This window comes from Megalops cyprinoides, chromosome 1, assembly GCF_013368585.1.
Source record: "Megalops cyprinoides isolate fMegCyp1 chromosome 1, fMegCyp1.pri, whole genome shotgun sequence".
NCBI lineage: Eukaryota > Metazoa > Chordata > Actinopteri > Elopiformes > Megalopidae > Megalops > Megalops cyprinoides.
Window position 1 is genome coordinate 62,810,726 of NC_050583.1, and position 12,182 is coordinate 62,822,907.

The 12,182-nt window shown below is 42.0% G+C and overlaps 1 protein-coding gene and 1 long non-coding RNA gene across 4 annotated transcripts in view; one reads left to right on the top strand and one right to left on the bottom strand.

Annotated features, from left to right (window-relative positions):
* The window catches only part of LOC118777782 (EH domain-binding protein 1-like), a 129,893-nt gene extending 121,890 nt beyond the window's left edge, over positions 1–8,003 (top strand). For all 3 annotated transcript variants that reach the window (XM_036528950.1, XM_036528942.1, XM_036528958.1), the window contains 4 exons: positions 398–497; positions 1,407–1,480; positions 7,534–7,648; positions 7,913–8,003. In XM_036528950.1, coding sequence (XP_036384843.1) covers positions 398–497; positions 1,407–1,480; positions 7,534–7,648; positions 7,913–8,003 — 380 coding nt within the window. The remainder of the gene's footprint in view (positions 1–397; positions 498–1,406; positions 1,481–7,533; positions 7,649–7,912) is intronic.
* On the bottom strand, positions 7,660–12,013 carry LOC118777801. Its single transcript, XR_005004976.1, has 3 exons — positions 11,810–12,013; positions 11,627–11,675; positions 7,660–7,946 (listed from the first exon to the last, which is right to left on the bottom strand). It is a non-coding gene; the product is annotated as an uncharacterized LOC118777801 (long non-coding RNA).
* Positions 12,014–12,182: the final 169 nt, after the last annotated feature.

The following is a 12,182-nucleotide window of genomic DNA, read 5'->3' on the forward strand; positions in this document are numbered from 1 at the left end:
AGCAGGGTAATCCAAGCTTTTAAAGCAACATCTCCTCCATTGACGCCAGCAACATCGTCTTAAGTGTCTGACATCTAGCAGACCTCCCGTGTGACACGTCAGTCTCTATTTTATATATATGTGTGTGTGCGTGTGTGTGTGTGTCTGTCTGTGTCTGTGTGTGTGTGTGTGTGTGCGCGCGCGCATGAGCGTGTGTGTGTGTGCGGGCGGACAAAACTTTTATTGTGTTCCTTAGACTCTAATTAACCTTTTTGTGCTTGGAAGGTCACGGTTGCTGTTGACCTTGCTCTGCCCACGCACCGCCTTGCCTTGAAGGTCATTGCTGTTATTGACCTCGCTCTGCTGACGTAGCAGGCCGTCTGTGGTCTTAATGCAGCCATGCGGTCTGTCCTTCCAGGGAACAGCAAGGAGGAGGAAGAGGCCATGATGCAGGAATGGTTCACGCTGGTCAACAAGAAGAACGCTCTGATCAGGAGGCAGAACCAGCTCTCGCTGCTGTGAGTTGCACCCCTTCCACTCACTGTCCTCAGCTGATAATCCTGACATCATTCTGCCGTTCATTCCGCAGTCTTCACACTGTTCTCTGCTATGGCAGGTATTTAATAAACAACAGATAATCCCTACGAGTAATTAAGGTTTCGCTACTCAAGTAGCATTTACACCTTCTTGCTCCATAGTGAAAAATATATATTAATGAAAAGTTTATATAGACAGCTATTTTGTCTGGAGAGTAAAATGTTTTATTGTCTATGTCTTACTAATGCTATTATCGTATCAATACAATTTTAATTGAAAAGTGACTATAGTGAAGTGTCATCATGGTTTGTGTGTTTCCTCCTTGTAATACATTCTTGGCACATTGAATTGACCACTGACATTTTAATTGCCTATTGCACCCTATGCAATTCATGTCCTCAGTTCCCTGTAGCACTGAATATATGGAACTTCATCTCGTCTTTTCACTTTAATATATAAGAAGTGTAAAATCTCAGGCCAGTGATATTTAAAAATGTATTTAATCATATCATAAGGCAGAGCTTTTGAAATGGCCAATTAAATGAGCCCTGATTGTGATTTTATGTTTCATTTCCTTCTTTGTCACAGAATTTGCACTGAAGGACAAATTCTATTATTGGGAGAATTAGCAGACTTAATACATATGAAAGAGGTGGAATGAAATTTGCACGTGAACTCTTTTTTTTTTTCCCCTGTCTATTTCCCTTTTTTTTTTTTTGGCCCGTCTGCAAAGCTCTGTATTGCAGGTTTGTGTATCAGTTATTTGCAGTAGATTAATGTGAAGCTGGAGAGGTGATGCCGAGTGCTTAAATCAATGTTTATTAAAGGTTTCTTTAAGTGTTTAATGATTTAGTCATTAACATATTGATGAACTTTTACAACTTGCCTAGGGAAAAGGAGCACGATCTGGAGAGGCGCTTTGAGCTGCTGAACCGGGAGTTGAGAGCAATGCTGGCGATTGAAGGTAAGAGTGAGCGAGCGAGTGAGCCAGCGAATGAATCAAGCTCTGAATCGCTTAGCGCTGTAAATTCTTCAGTCTGCTTTCATATATGGTTCAGAAGCTCACATGTGTTCTCACCGCAACGAAGGCCTTTGTGCTGGCCATTTTTTAAATGCTGCAATTGCTTTCATGTGGTGTTGATTTTTCATTTATTTAATTTCTTCGGGTGAGATTTGGATACAGTTTGATTATTAAACTGACTTCCTGGAGCAGAGTAGTTTGTTTCAGAATTGTGATAGTTCAGTGATTTGAAACAAGAACGTAACATTTATATTATTATTAATGTAAGTAACTGGGTCAGCATGACATGCAATCACTTACATGTTTGCCTTGTGGCATACAGTGCTCTGTCATTACTATATAGAGGTTTCTGTTGTATGTAAGCAGTGTGTTAAGTTACATTTTTATCAGATTTTTGTCACCCCCCCCTTGATTGTATTCATACCAGCTTCAGGTGCACTTCACACAAACCAAACTCTGTATTACCTATGTGTGTGAATTTGATATGCCTCAGAAGGAAACGTTACTTTATTTTGGCAGCTAGGTCAGAGGAGGCAGATGTTTTCACCATTGTTTATGAAGCTTTGGGAGGGAAAAAAACCCCATTGTGTTGTATTAAAGTTGTCTGCTTAAGTTTAATCCCTTTGACTGTGTCCTCTTTCGCAAAATGAACCTTTTACAATCAATGCAAATTGATTTTGCTATTCTGTGTTGACCCCGGCACCCCTTGGCTAGCCATGGTAATTTCTTTCTCCACCTGATAAGGTACCTGGTCCATAATAAATCAATTCTAATTAGTTTGGGGGCCCTGGCTGACAGCAGACATGCATAGCCGAGCAGCAAGGCAGAGTTCTTGTGTTTTTTTTTTTTTTTTTATTGTTACGTCTGACAGGCACCAGCCTACCTGATCCCTTTTATCTCCCGTTTATAAGGTGTTGAGGGGAGAAAATCTACATCTGTGTGCCCGTTTCAAGGGTGGGTCATTTGCACCCTCTGTGTCATAATAGAAATGAACACACCGACTGTGGGAGTTGGGATTTTGGCCTTTTAAGATGTGGAAGTATGACATTCCCTTCTCGGATCGCTCAAGTCGGCCACGCGCCACAATTCTCGCCTCGGCTGAAAACGTAGCGTGAGGTGCTCAGTGCTGAGTTATCAGGTCAGCGTTTCACTGGCGCTTGCGGTTAGAATCAGAAACGCACAGGGCAAAGCCGCATAAAAAGGTAAGAGGGGCCTTCATTCCCCTTGAGATTGATACCGGGCCATTGATGGCCAGAGCGTGTCCGCGAGAGAGAGAGAGAATATGAAACGGGATGAGAATCGGCCGTCGCCGTGGGAACCTGCTCCGGGTGCCGCGAGGAAGGCGGAGGGGTCCGCGTGTGTTCGGCCCGGCTGCACCTCGACTTGTTGAATCTTCCGCACCAGCCGTAACTTATCAGCCTGCCTCTCTGTGTGAGGGGGAAGCGCCCGGCGGTGGGTGGTAGGGCTTTCTTTGGGGCAGGGAGATAGTTCTGAGCCGCTGGCGAGGGGAGAGCGCGTCTGGCTTTTCTTATTTAGTGCTCCAACAGGTCCATTCAGGAGGGCACTGCACAGACAGGTAATTGCTGATTTGCTTGGTCAGCTGATGACAGAGAGACAGGGCCTCAAAGGTGCAGAGACCCTCGGATAGAAAGTGGAGGCCCTTTATCTGAGGCGAGCTCAACCTGTGAGAAACCCCCCCCCCCCCCCATTCGCACCCCCCAACCACAGCCACAACCTGGTGTGTTTATATACCCTGCGGTGTGGAGTGGGAGGGAGGGACAGGGGCAGCGGTCTCATGGTGAGGTGATGATAGCGTGTCAAATATTGGTGCTAACCAGGGCTCTTATTATTTGCTCTGGGAAACGTGAACAGGAATGGAAATCTGACTTTTACTTACAGTAGACAGGCCTACATTAACACTGCAGATATACTGTTCAAGTGTCTGTTCATGATCAGAAGGCTTCTCCCTCCAGTGGCTTCTCAAGTGGCTGTATGTCTCAGACAAATCAGGGAAAGAATGATGCATTAATTACTGCAGCGTTAAACGGCAAGGAAACAGACAAATCAAAACCGCAGTGTGATTTGGCTTGATTATGTGAATTTGGTTGATTCCCAGCTTGCCTACACAGAGGAGTAGAGAGCACTTCGGATGGCACTGGGGGTAATCCAGCGCCGACACACGTCCTGTGCATTTCCAGTTCGTCATGTGCCTTGCGCATCACGCCACGGCCGCTGTTCTCTCCCTAAATGGATCTGTTTGGCCCGTGCCTTCATTTCAGGGAGATCCTTTTCTGTTTCCCGTCCTCAGCTGTGTGGCTTGATTCACTCCATGGCTTGTGTGTTTGAAAGTGGACGTTTCTTTCTTACAGGGATTTATGCATAGATTCCCTATTTTTTTGCAGTTACGGTTTTATATGATAAGCTTTTTTTTTATATGTTTCAAATCAATATGTAATCCTGTGCAGGAGCTTATCCCCTAACAACCCCATTTGTAAATCTATTTGAGCTTTGTTACACGTCTGGGCCACACTATTCCACAGATTGATTAGATGCAGTGCTAGAATCCTATCAAATGGCCAGCTCTGATGATGTTGCAAACTCTTTCAGGATTGCTAGTTGACTGGAACTAAAGATAAGCCTGGGTGGCTATTTCCCCCTGCACTCTACACAAAAACTGTGTTAATGTCCATCAAAGTACAGATGCCTTTTCTTAAGGCTCAAACTGTTTTTCCGTGGCTGTTTTCCCCCCTTTTTTCAAGGTCAATAATTGACTTTTAGCCCTCTAAAAAGGTGGATAGTCAGTCTGTAGTGCAACTTTAATAACTATTTATAAAAGATTCTAGAAGTGGTATTTCTTTTTGTAATTCATATGTGACCCCTTAGTACATTTCAGCACACTATTATAATGTTCTCCCTTTCCCACAGCTTTGGTATGAAAGGTGTCACCACAACTTTTTTCACTATTATATTTGCAGTACATTCAGATTTGTATCTCGAACGCAGCCATCACAACTTCCATATTGTTAACATTATATTCATGGTAGATTCAAATTTTGTTTCTCCAAGTCATACCTTGACTTCTTTTATTTTGCTGGAAGAAACAGTGTGAACACTTTTGTCTGGATTCCATCTGAACAGTGTGGTGCTTCCCTGGTTTTGAATTACGAACTTAAGCAAGTGTTACCTTTCTGTTAGTTATACTGTATTACGAGTTAGACAGTCACTGAAACATGGAAAATATTCTGTAGTTGACAAATAAAGATATATGCACTGGAAGACAGTCCTAGAGTTTAATTTTTTACAAAAGGTTTTTATCTTTAAAGAATTATGCCTCATAGTTGTTAGGAGGTATTTTTTGTGACAATAATTCATTTTCTGTATGTTCCCTGAAATGTTTTTCTGGTTGCTCCGTGTTCATTTATGCTTTTGTGGTCATTGGCTACTTCAGGAAAAGAGAACTTTTGAAATGAGATCATGTACTCAGCTCTGCTTCTTCCACCCCTTTTCTTAAAAAAAAAAAAAAGTAACTACATAAAGATCTGCAGCCGAATAATGTGCAGTGAAATAATATGCCCTCTTGCGTCATTAAAAGTTAGGGCAGAATTTTACTGGACAGTTTGTGGCAACAAATCCCTCTTGGTGAGTAGTATCACATTGTAAACTTGTAAATAAAAAGCAGAACTCCATGAAGAACCACTTGCTTTCATGAAGCTGCCGGGCCGTATGCACTCTTGAATAAATTTTGCATTGGGAGGGGTGAGGGGGAGGGGTGAGGGGGGGGGGGGGTCATGGGGATTTGAACTGGTGCATTCTTGTGTGGCTTGTGAGGACTCACATGGTTACCATTGGTGTGCATTGTTAGGGTTATCTGAATAAGCACCGACCATGTGAGTTTTAACGTGATTGCCCAAGGCAGTGGAGAAAGGGAGAGGGGAGGGTAATCCAAAAGGATCGCACACACTCTTTGCTCTTGGTTTTTTTCTCCCTCTTTTTTGGGTTTTGGGCGGGGGGGGGGGGTGACGGCGGCTTCAGCGAGTGGCTACGGGTTTTTAAGCTGGTGTCTGATTTCCCCTCCTGGTCCTCATTTGTTCTGCAGTGTCTCTCATCATTCCTCCTCATTGTTTACCTTCCTAATGAGGGGGGCGGGACAGCTGCGGCTGTGACGGACAGCTGCTTGCCCCCCCCCCCCCTCCTGTCTGCTCGGTCGTGGAAACACTTTGGCTTTTTGGCTCAGAGGTGTGTGGAGTTTGGAGGGGGGGGGGTCTTCTCTTCCTTTCAACCCTTTCTGAGATATGAGGCCTTTTGGAAAAGTTTTTTTTTTCCCTGTGCCTCTGCCTTCTCTCTCTGCAGGCTTGTATTGCCTTTGTCAGGAATATGGAGTGTTGTTGAATTGCAGGGACCACTGTGACAGTAGAGGCCTGTGGGGGTCAATGCAGAAACAAGTACAGTAAAGGGTTAGGCTCTGTCTTGTCTGGGAGGTGGACAAATACCCATCTCTCACATGGAATGGGGGGTCGTCCTTCTGAGGGTCTTGCTTTCCAAGTTAATTGAAGTGGGTCTTCCCAAAAAGAGAACAGGATGATAGCCTCGATAACCAAAAACCAAGTATAAAGCCTGACCGTAGTGTTTTTGCCACTGTACCCATCTGACCTGTCAGTTATTGTAGCCCCTGTGGAGAGGTTTCACTGCCGCAGCTCGCAAAAGAAATACTGCTTTTTTTGGCTTTTGAAAACCGTTAGTCCTGATTATGGCTATTTTAAGTGTTAGACCGTTGTGGGGCTAATGACAGAACGGCAATTTAATTTGGTGCATAAGGGAAAAATAACAGGCCGAATATTGGGACTGAGTTCATTTCGCTCTGTGCCCGACTTCAAAGGCACAGAGGTTAAATGAGAAAAAAGCAGACCTTTCAGACAAACACATGGTGCCCAGCATGAGATCCGCCCAACTGTTGCATTTTGACGGAATGAGAGGTGAACTATTTATTTTTTTATAAACTGCCGTTGCGGGTGCTTATTTTTGGACTGACATTAGAAACCTCTTCATCTCATGAATTATTGTTGAATCTTTCTTTTTTTTTTTAGTTGCCTCGGTAAACGTGGGGCTTCTGTTCACCATACAGCCCAGCACATCTCTGACTGGTTTTACTCTTTGTTTCGTATAGTTTTTTTTTTTTTGCACTGAGGAGCAGCTACTCACGTCGTCATCTTTTTTTTTTTTTTTTTTTTTACCTTTTAGCTGCGAGCGCATAGCGTGGCGTTTTGCACTGTAGAAATTGGGCCGCAGGTCCACGCGTCAGACGGAGTGAACCCAGACGATGTGATATTTCTGCCTGGAGCACGAGCCCTCACCTGCAGGCCGAGGCTGCTGGAGACAGGGCGTGGAGCCGGCGTGCTCCTGGAAGGACTCGCCCTCAATCTACAGGGCCTGATTCCATCTGAGATGGAGCACATGCACCCTTGTGCTGCCCGTCTCCTTATGTAGTCATCCTCCATAGGACCGATTAGACACAAATGATTTAAATATCTTTTTTTAATTTAACGAATATGCATCTTGAAGATCTCTGTACAGTATGGGTATATGGGTGTACATACATATATTTGCTACCTGCTGCTCATACATATAGAGTAGTACACTGTGTATGTATGCGGTGAATACTGAATACAAACTGAATTGCACTGGGGCAGTTCACAGCCCATAAATGTAGTGAATTATTTACATGTGCCCATATGCTTCCACATAAAAAGAAATACCTCCTGTCATAGTGAACTGGGGAGAACTACCCTTCTTCCCATGGTAGCCTGTTGTCATTCATCCTTCTGCCTGGAATCTGTTTTTTGAAACTGCCTTAAAGGGTTCTGCAGGAAACGTGGTTGTTCGGATGTCGGTAGTGTTTTGTGACTTCAGCTTGTTCAGGATAAGTAACCTCCTCTCAGTGCAGGGCATGGAGCAGACACAGGCAGTCCTGAGCCCTCTCTCTGGATGTGTCTTTTCAGACTGGCAGAAGACAGAGGCGCAGAAGCGCCGGGAGCAGCTGCTGCTGGACGAGCTGGTTATACTGGTCAACAAACGGGACGCGCTGGTCAGGGACCTGGACGCCCAGGAGAAGGAGTAAGTGACGTCAGAAGGCCCGTGAGGCATCAGCGGGGGCTGGGTTGCGATGTCTGGTCAGTGTCAGAGCGTGCGCGGGCGTGACCATCCCGTTCCTTTGGACGTGGAAGTCGGCCGAGCTCGCAGAGGGATGAGGGGTGCAGGTCGGAGGAAGCGTTGCGATTTGTCCTTTGGCTTGTCCTGTCGTTTGCCCATCGGGCAGGTGGATGGGGACACGTTGCCATGCCATCCCATGGCTCCTAATGCCATCTTCTGTCTCCCCAGGGCTGAAGAGGAGGATGAACACTTGGAGAGGACGCTGGAGCAAAACAAAGGCAAAATGGCCAAGAAAGAAGACAAGTGTGTCATTCAGTGACTCCTGCAATTGTGTTTTTTTTTTAAAAAACAACAAAATCTGTCTTTATTATGAATATTACACAAAAACCTAACAATGACATGAACCTGATAATCGAATAATTATCTGGTTTGGAACTGTATAATGCGTGCTGTTAAGGGTTTCAGAAATTGTCCCTTCAATGGCTTTTTATCAGTTTATACTGAATTTTGTTCCATGTTTTTATTGGTTTACTTTTGTCAAACAAGTATGGTACTTGTATTTAATGCACACAACCCACTGCGAGAAAACATAACCAATGAAGTCATATCTGTAAAAAAAATTATGAAAAATATTTCATGTAATGGCTTTATTTTCTGGTTTTACTTTTAATATGAAAATGCAACTACAAATGCACACAGACTTGTCCATTTGAATGTTTTACTTGGAGGGGCACAGCTATAAAAGGTTTAAAATACCGCACACATACATGCTTATGGTTATCAAGATGAGGAAAAGTAATACTAAGCAAGATTTAGGCCATGTTCAATATAACCACATAAGGGTTTATCCTTATATGTATGAAGCAAAAAGAAGATGTAGAAGACATTTACATGTTGTATTTGATTTCCTTTTAAGTACAACATAGTGAGTTGGGTGGTCACTAAAAACAAAAAAAAAATGTGTGAAGCACAAAAAATGTAATACTTAAGGACAAAGAACATTGAGGTTAGATTGAATGTGGCCCTTTGGGTTGAAGAGGGAATGTTTCACTGATGCAAATCATCATTGTGTATCATTAAAACTTTTCAAATCTTGACATTGATGCTGGACCTAATTTTTTAAGGATTGTTTTAGGGTTTTTCATCACCTTAAAATGGTTACATTAAAGAATGAGACTGCTTTACAGTTGGGGCAAACAAAGAAAATATGGTGTCTCCTCTTTAACAAACAGAACAAATTAAACCTATGAATTAATTTTTCTATATGTACATATATTTAGTCTGCACAAGTTTGGCTATTACTAAAACTGGCCAAAAATATTTTTCAAAAGCTGAAAACTGGATGTAAGGGAATACTTGCTGAGATTCCCAACTCAAAAGTTAAGCACCAAGTGCCACAGTGGTAAGATTGAATGCCCCTTCTTTGTATTACTCAAGTTTATTTCACCAGGCGATTGGAAAACTGATCAAGGTGAGTCAAGAGGAGGGGTGAGGTGTTAGGGATGCAGAGGAGAGAATGAATAGCCTGCCTATCATTACCGGTATGACTTACAACAGCTTGCAAACTTTTGCTCAATATCAAAACAAATGACAAGGGTAACTATTTATTGCTGTTTGTCCCTTTGGATCACATGCAAGTGAGTAACATCAAGGCCATGTATATTTGCGCAAAGACATTTGTTAATATTTATTGTACACTTCATAAAAAAAAATGCTTTAATGTGCAGATATTTAGGTTTCACATCTGGTGCAGCTGTCTTTTGTGCAAACAGTTGCTTGTTTATTTATTCTAGTGTCATGTATGAGTTCAATAAACTCCCAGTACTTTAATATTATGCGTGCTTGTTCATTTCATGTGTTTTTGGTGAGTGGTTTAGGAATGTCCCAATATGAGTACAGGGCCCAGTGAGGAAAAAAATACATGTAGTTTAAAAAAAAAATCTGAAATCATGAGCTTTAAATGTACACTTACTTGAATTGAAATGCTGGAAGATATGGCCACAATAAAAACTGTCTCCAAAAACCTAAATGCACTAAGGAATTTAGTAAATGTTACCTGCAGGACATGTTTGGCAGAACATAAAAGGAAAGTGTTCCAACAGTGGGGTAAAATAAAACGTGTTTTATGTTATTTAGTATTAAAAATAAAAGAACCTGGTGGGTTAATTAAATTCAAACCCTTGTCAATGTCTGTGGTTTAAAGGATGCAGTGTTTTCAGCATAGTTTTTTTTTCTTTCATATTAAGGATTTCAGCATTCTGTTCCTAATTGTGGAACTGTTAATGCATGAGGTATGTTACATAAGCTCATACTTTGTGTAAACAAAGTAGTAAACTTCATTGTATTTAACAATTTACATTTAACTCCGATACTTTAAAAAAATCTTTTTGTAAAAATCTTAGGAAGATTTCAACAATATCAGTTTCCTGGAAGAACATTTGCCAGGAGAAAGCGCGAAACATAAATGGCTACTGACAGTAAACTTAGAAATACGTGTCCTTTCAGCGGTCGGCATGCATTCAGTGTGGAACGTTTCTACCTTGTTGTCAGTCTATTCTTTTTTAAAATGTATGTTGTTTTTTTACTTATTACTTATTTACTTATCATCCTCACCTCTTCTGAAATAAATATGTACTGTCTGGGTGCACGTATACCTACGGGCCCTGAATTTATACCAATGTGCTTTTGATGAAGAAAAAAAAACAGTAGCCTACACATACATCCTTAGTGTGAAAACACGTTCCCTATGGTTTTACCAAAACCCACAGCGCCCTACGCGCATTTATAGATGAATGTTTCTTTGATGAAGATGAATTAAAACTAACTCCACATTACTTTTCCCGAAAAACAGGTATGACGAACTCGTTCTGTACAGAAAGTCTGTTTACCCCCTGCTCATCTTTGCAGCCGGGTTGAAGTGAAGTGCCGCCTTTTAAAGACACTGGCCGCGGAGTACATTCCCGCTTCATCTCTGTGATTAAACAGAGAAAAATGGAGTTTGACAGCTGACGTCCTCTCTGGCCTTTCTGATACTTTCAAATTCATTTACCTATTGGTTCTCTGCTTGGGACCAAGTGTATACCCACAACATGTCCCCCTAGGCATTTTTATGATTCTGATATCACTCTGACCGCAATCTGCTGAAAAGCACACAATTAATTCCTTTCAACGCCAATTACACCTAGGGAAATGCACAGGTTATTTTCCTTGCGTTTCGGTGCATTCATCTGTCAGGCTTTTGTAATTACAAATGGGCTTACGTTCAGTATACTGCGTGTCAGAAGCCAAAAGTTCTGCGTACAAGAGAGTAGTTGGTTTAGATTTCTTAATATATGATTATTTTAAATTATCTCAAGGGTGCGAAAGTATTTTTTTCGGAATCGAAACTGCAAAATGAAACAGCTCAATAGCTGACAAGCAATAAAAATGTATCGCTTTTATTTAGTTGCTTCGGTGTAGTTCAGTGCATTGATGGAGTACATATTGTTGAAATTATACTACAAATAGCAGTAGCCTAAAATACAGAGGACCTCAGCGTGAAAAGTTTAAACAATCTGAAGAGCCGGCTCATATCGGCTATATTTGAAATACGTGTGGATGATTACAGCAGACCGATACCAAACAGTAACGTTGTATGATAAACCCATATAACCCTTCCCCCACCCCTTATTTATTTACCGAGTTCAGGCATCATTTCAATCTCAGCACCGTCATGCATGTCCCTAACAGCGAGTCGTGTCGTTTTTTTTAATAACAAACCAAAGAAAAACGGCTAGTGACGGCTTGCCTTCTGTTCATATAATTATCATTAGAGAAAAAACGGATCAATTCCTCAGAATGCGCGGCTAGAAAAAAAATATTTTTTACACCAAGAATAACCCAAATTCAGTCATTTTAAAAAGGAAATAAGTAAAGAAAAATGCATTATCACGCGGTCCTTACCTGTGCGGTTATTTCCAACGCAGTGCTCGTTTTGGCGTTCACGAATAAACTACGCAACCAATAAGAGAGAAAAACTCGAATTAATTCCATAGTAGCGTCAGCAAAACGAATAAAAAAATAAAGAGGGTTTGCAAAACGTTCGAATTAGCAGCCTGGGTATTGAATAAAGGAGAAACAGCCTACCTAGAAGATACATGTGCGCGAATGGATTGATCTCCTGTGTATTGTGGATGTAGATACTTTGAAGTCTGTACCCTCACCTCGCAGGTGTTGATCGGTAGGATTTCATAAATCCCCGGCCATGGACTATCCTACTTACAAAAAAAAAATGCCAAGGGAAGACGTTACTGGTCCTAGAGCACACGGTTTTTTACAACTTCGTACTTTGCATCATCGTTTTAATAAGTACCGACAACATACACGGCCCACACCAATGCTGCCAGCTAAAGAGACAAAACTTTCCCCCCCTCTCTTCGCTTCCCTAATCCCGAGCTTTACGGGATCGGCATTAAGAAAATTCGGCTGCAATTTGGGATTAGAATACTCTTGTTACAAA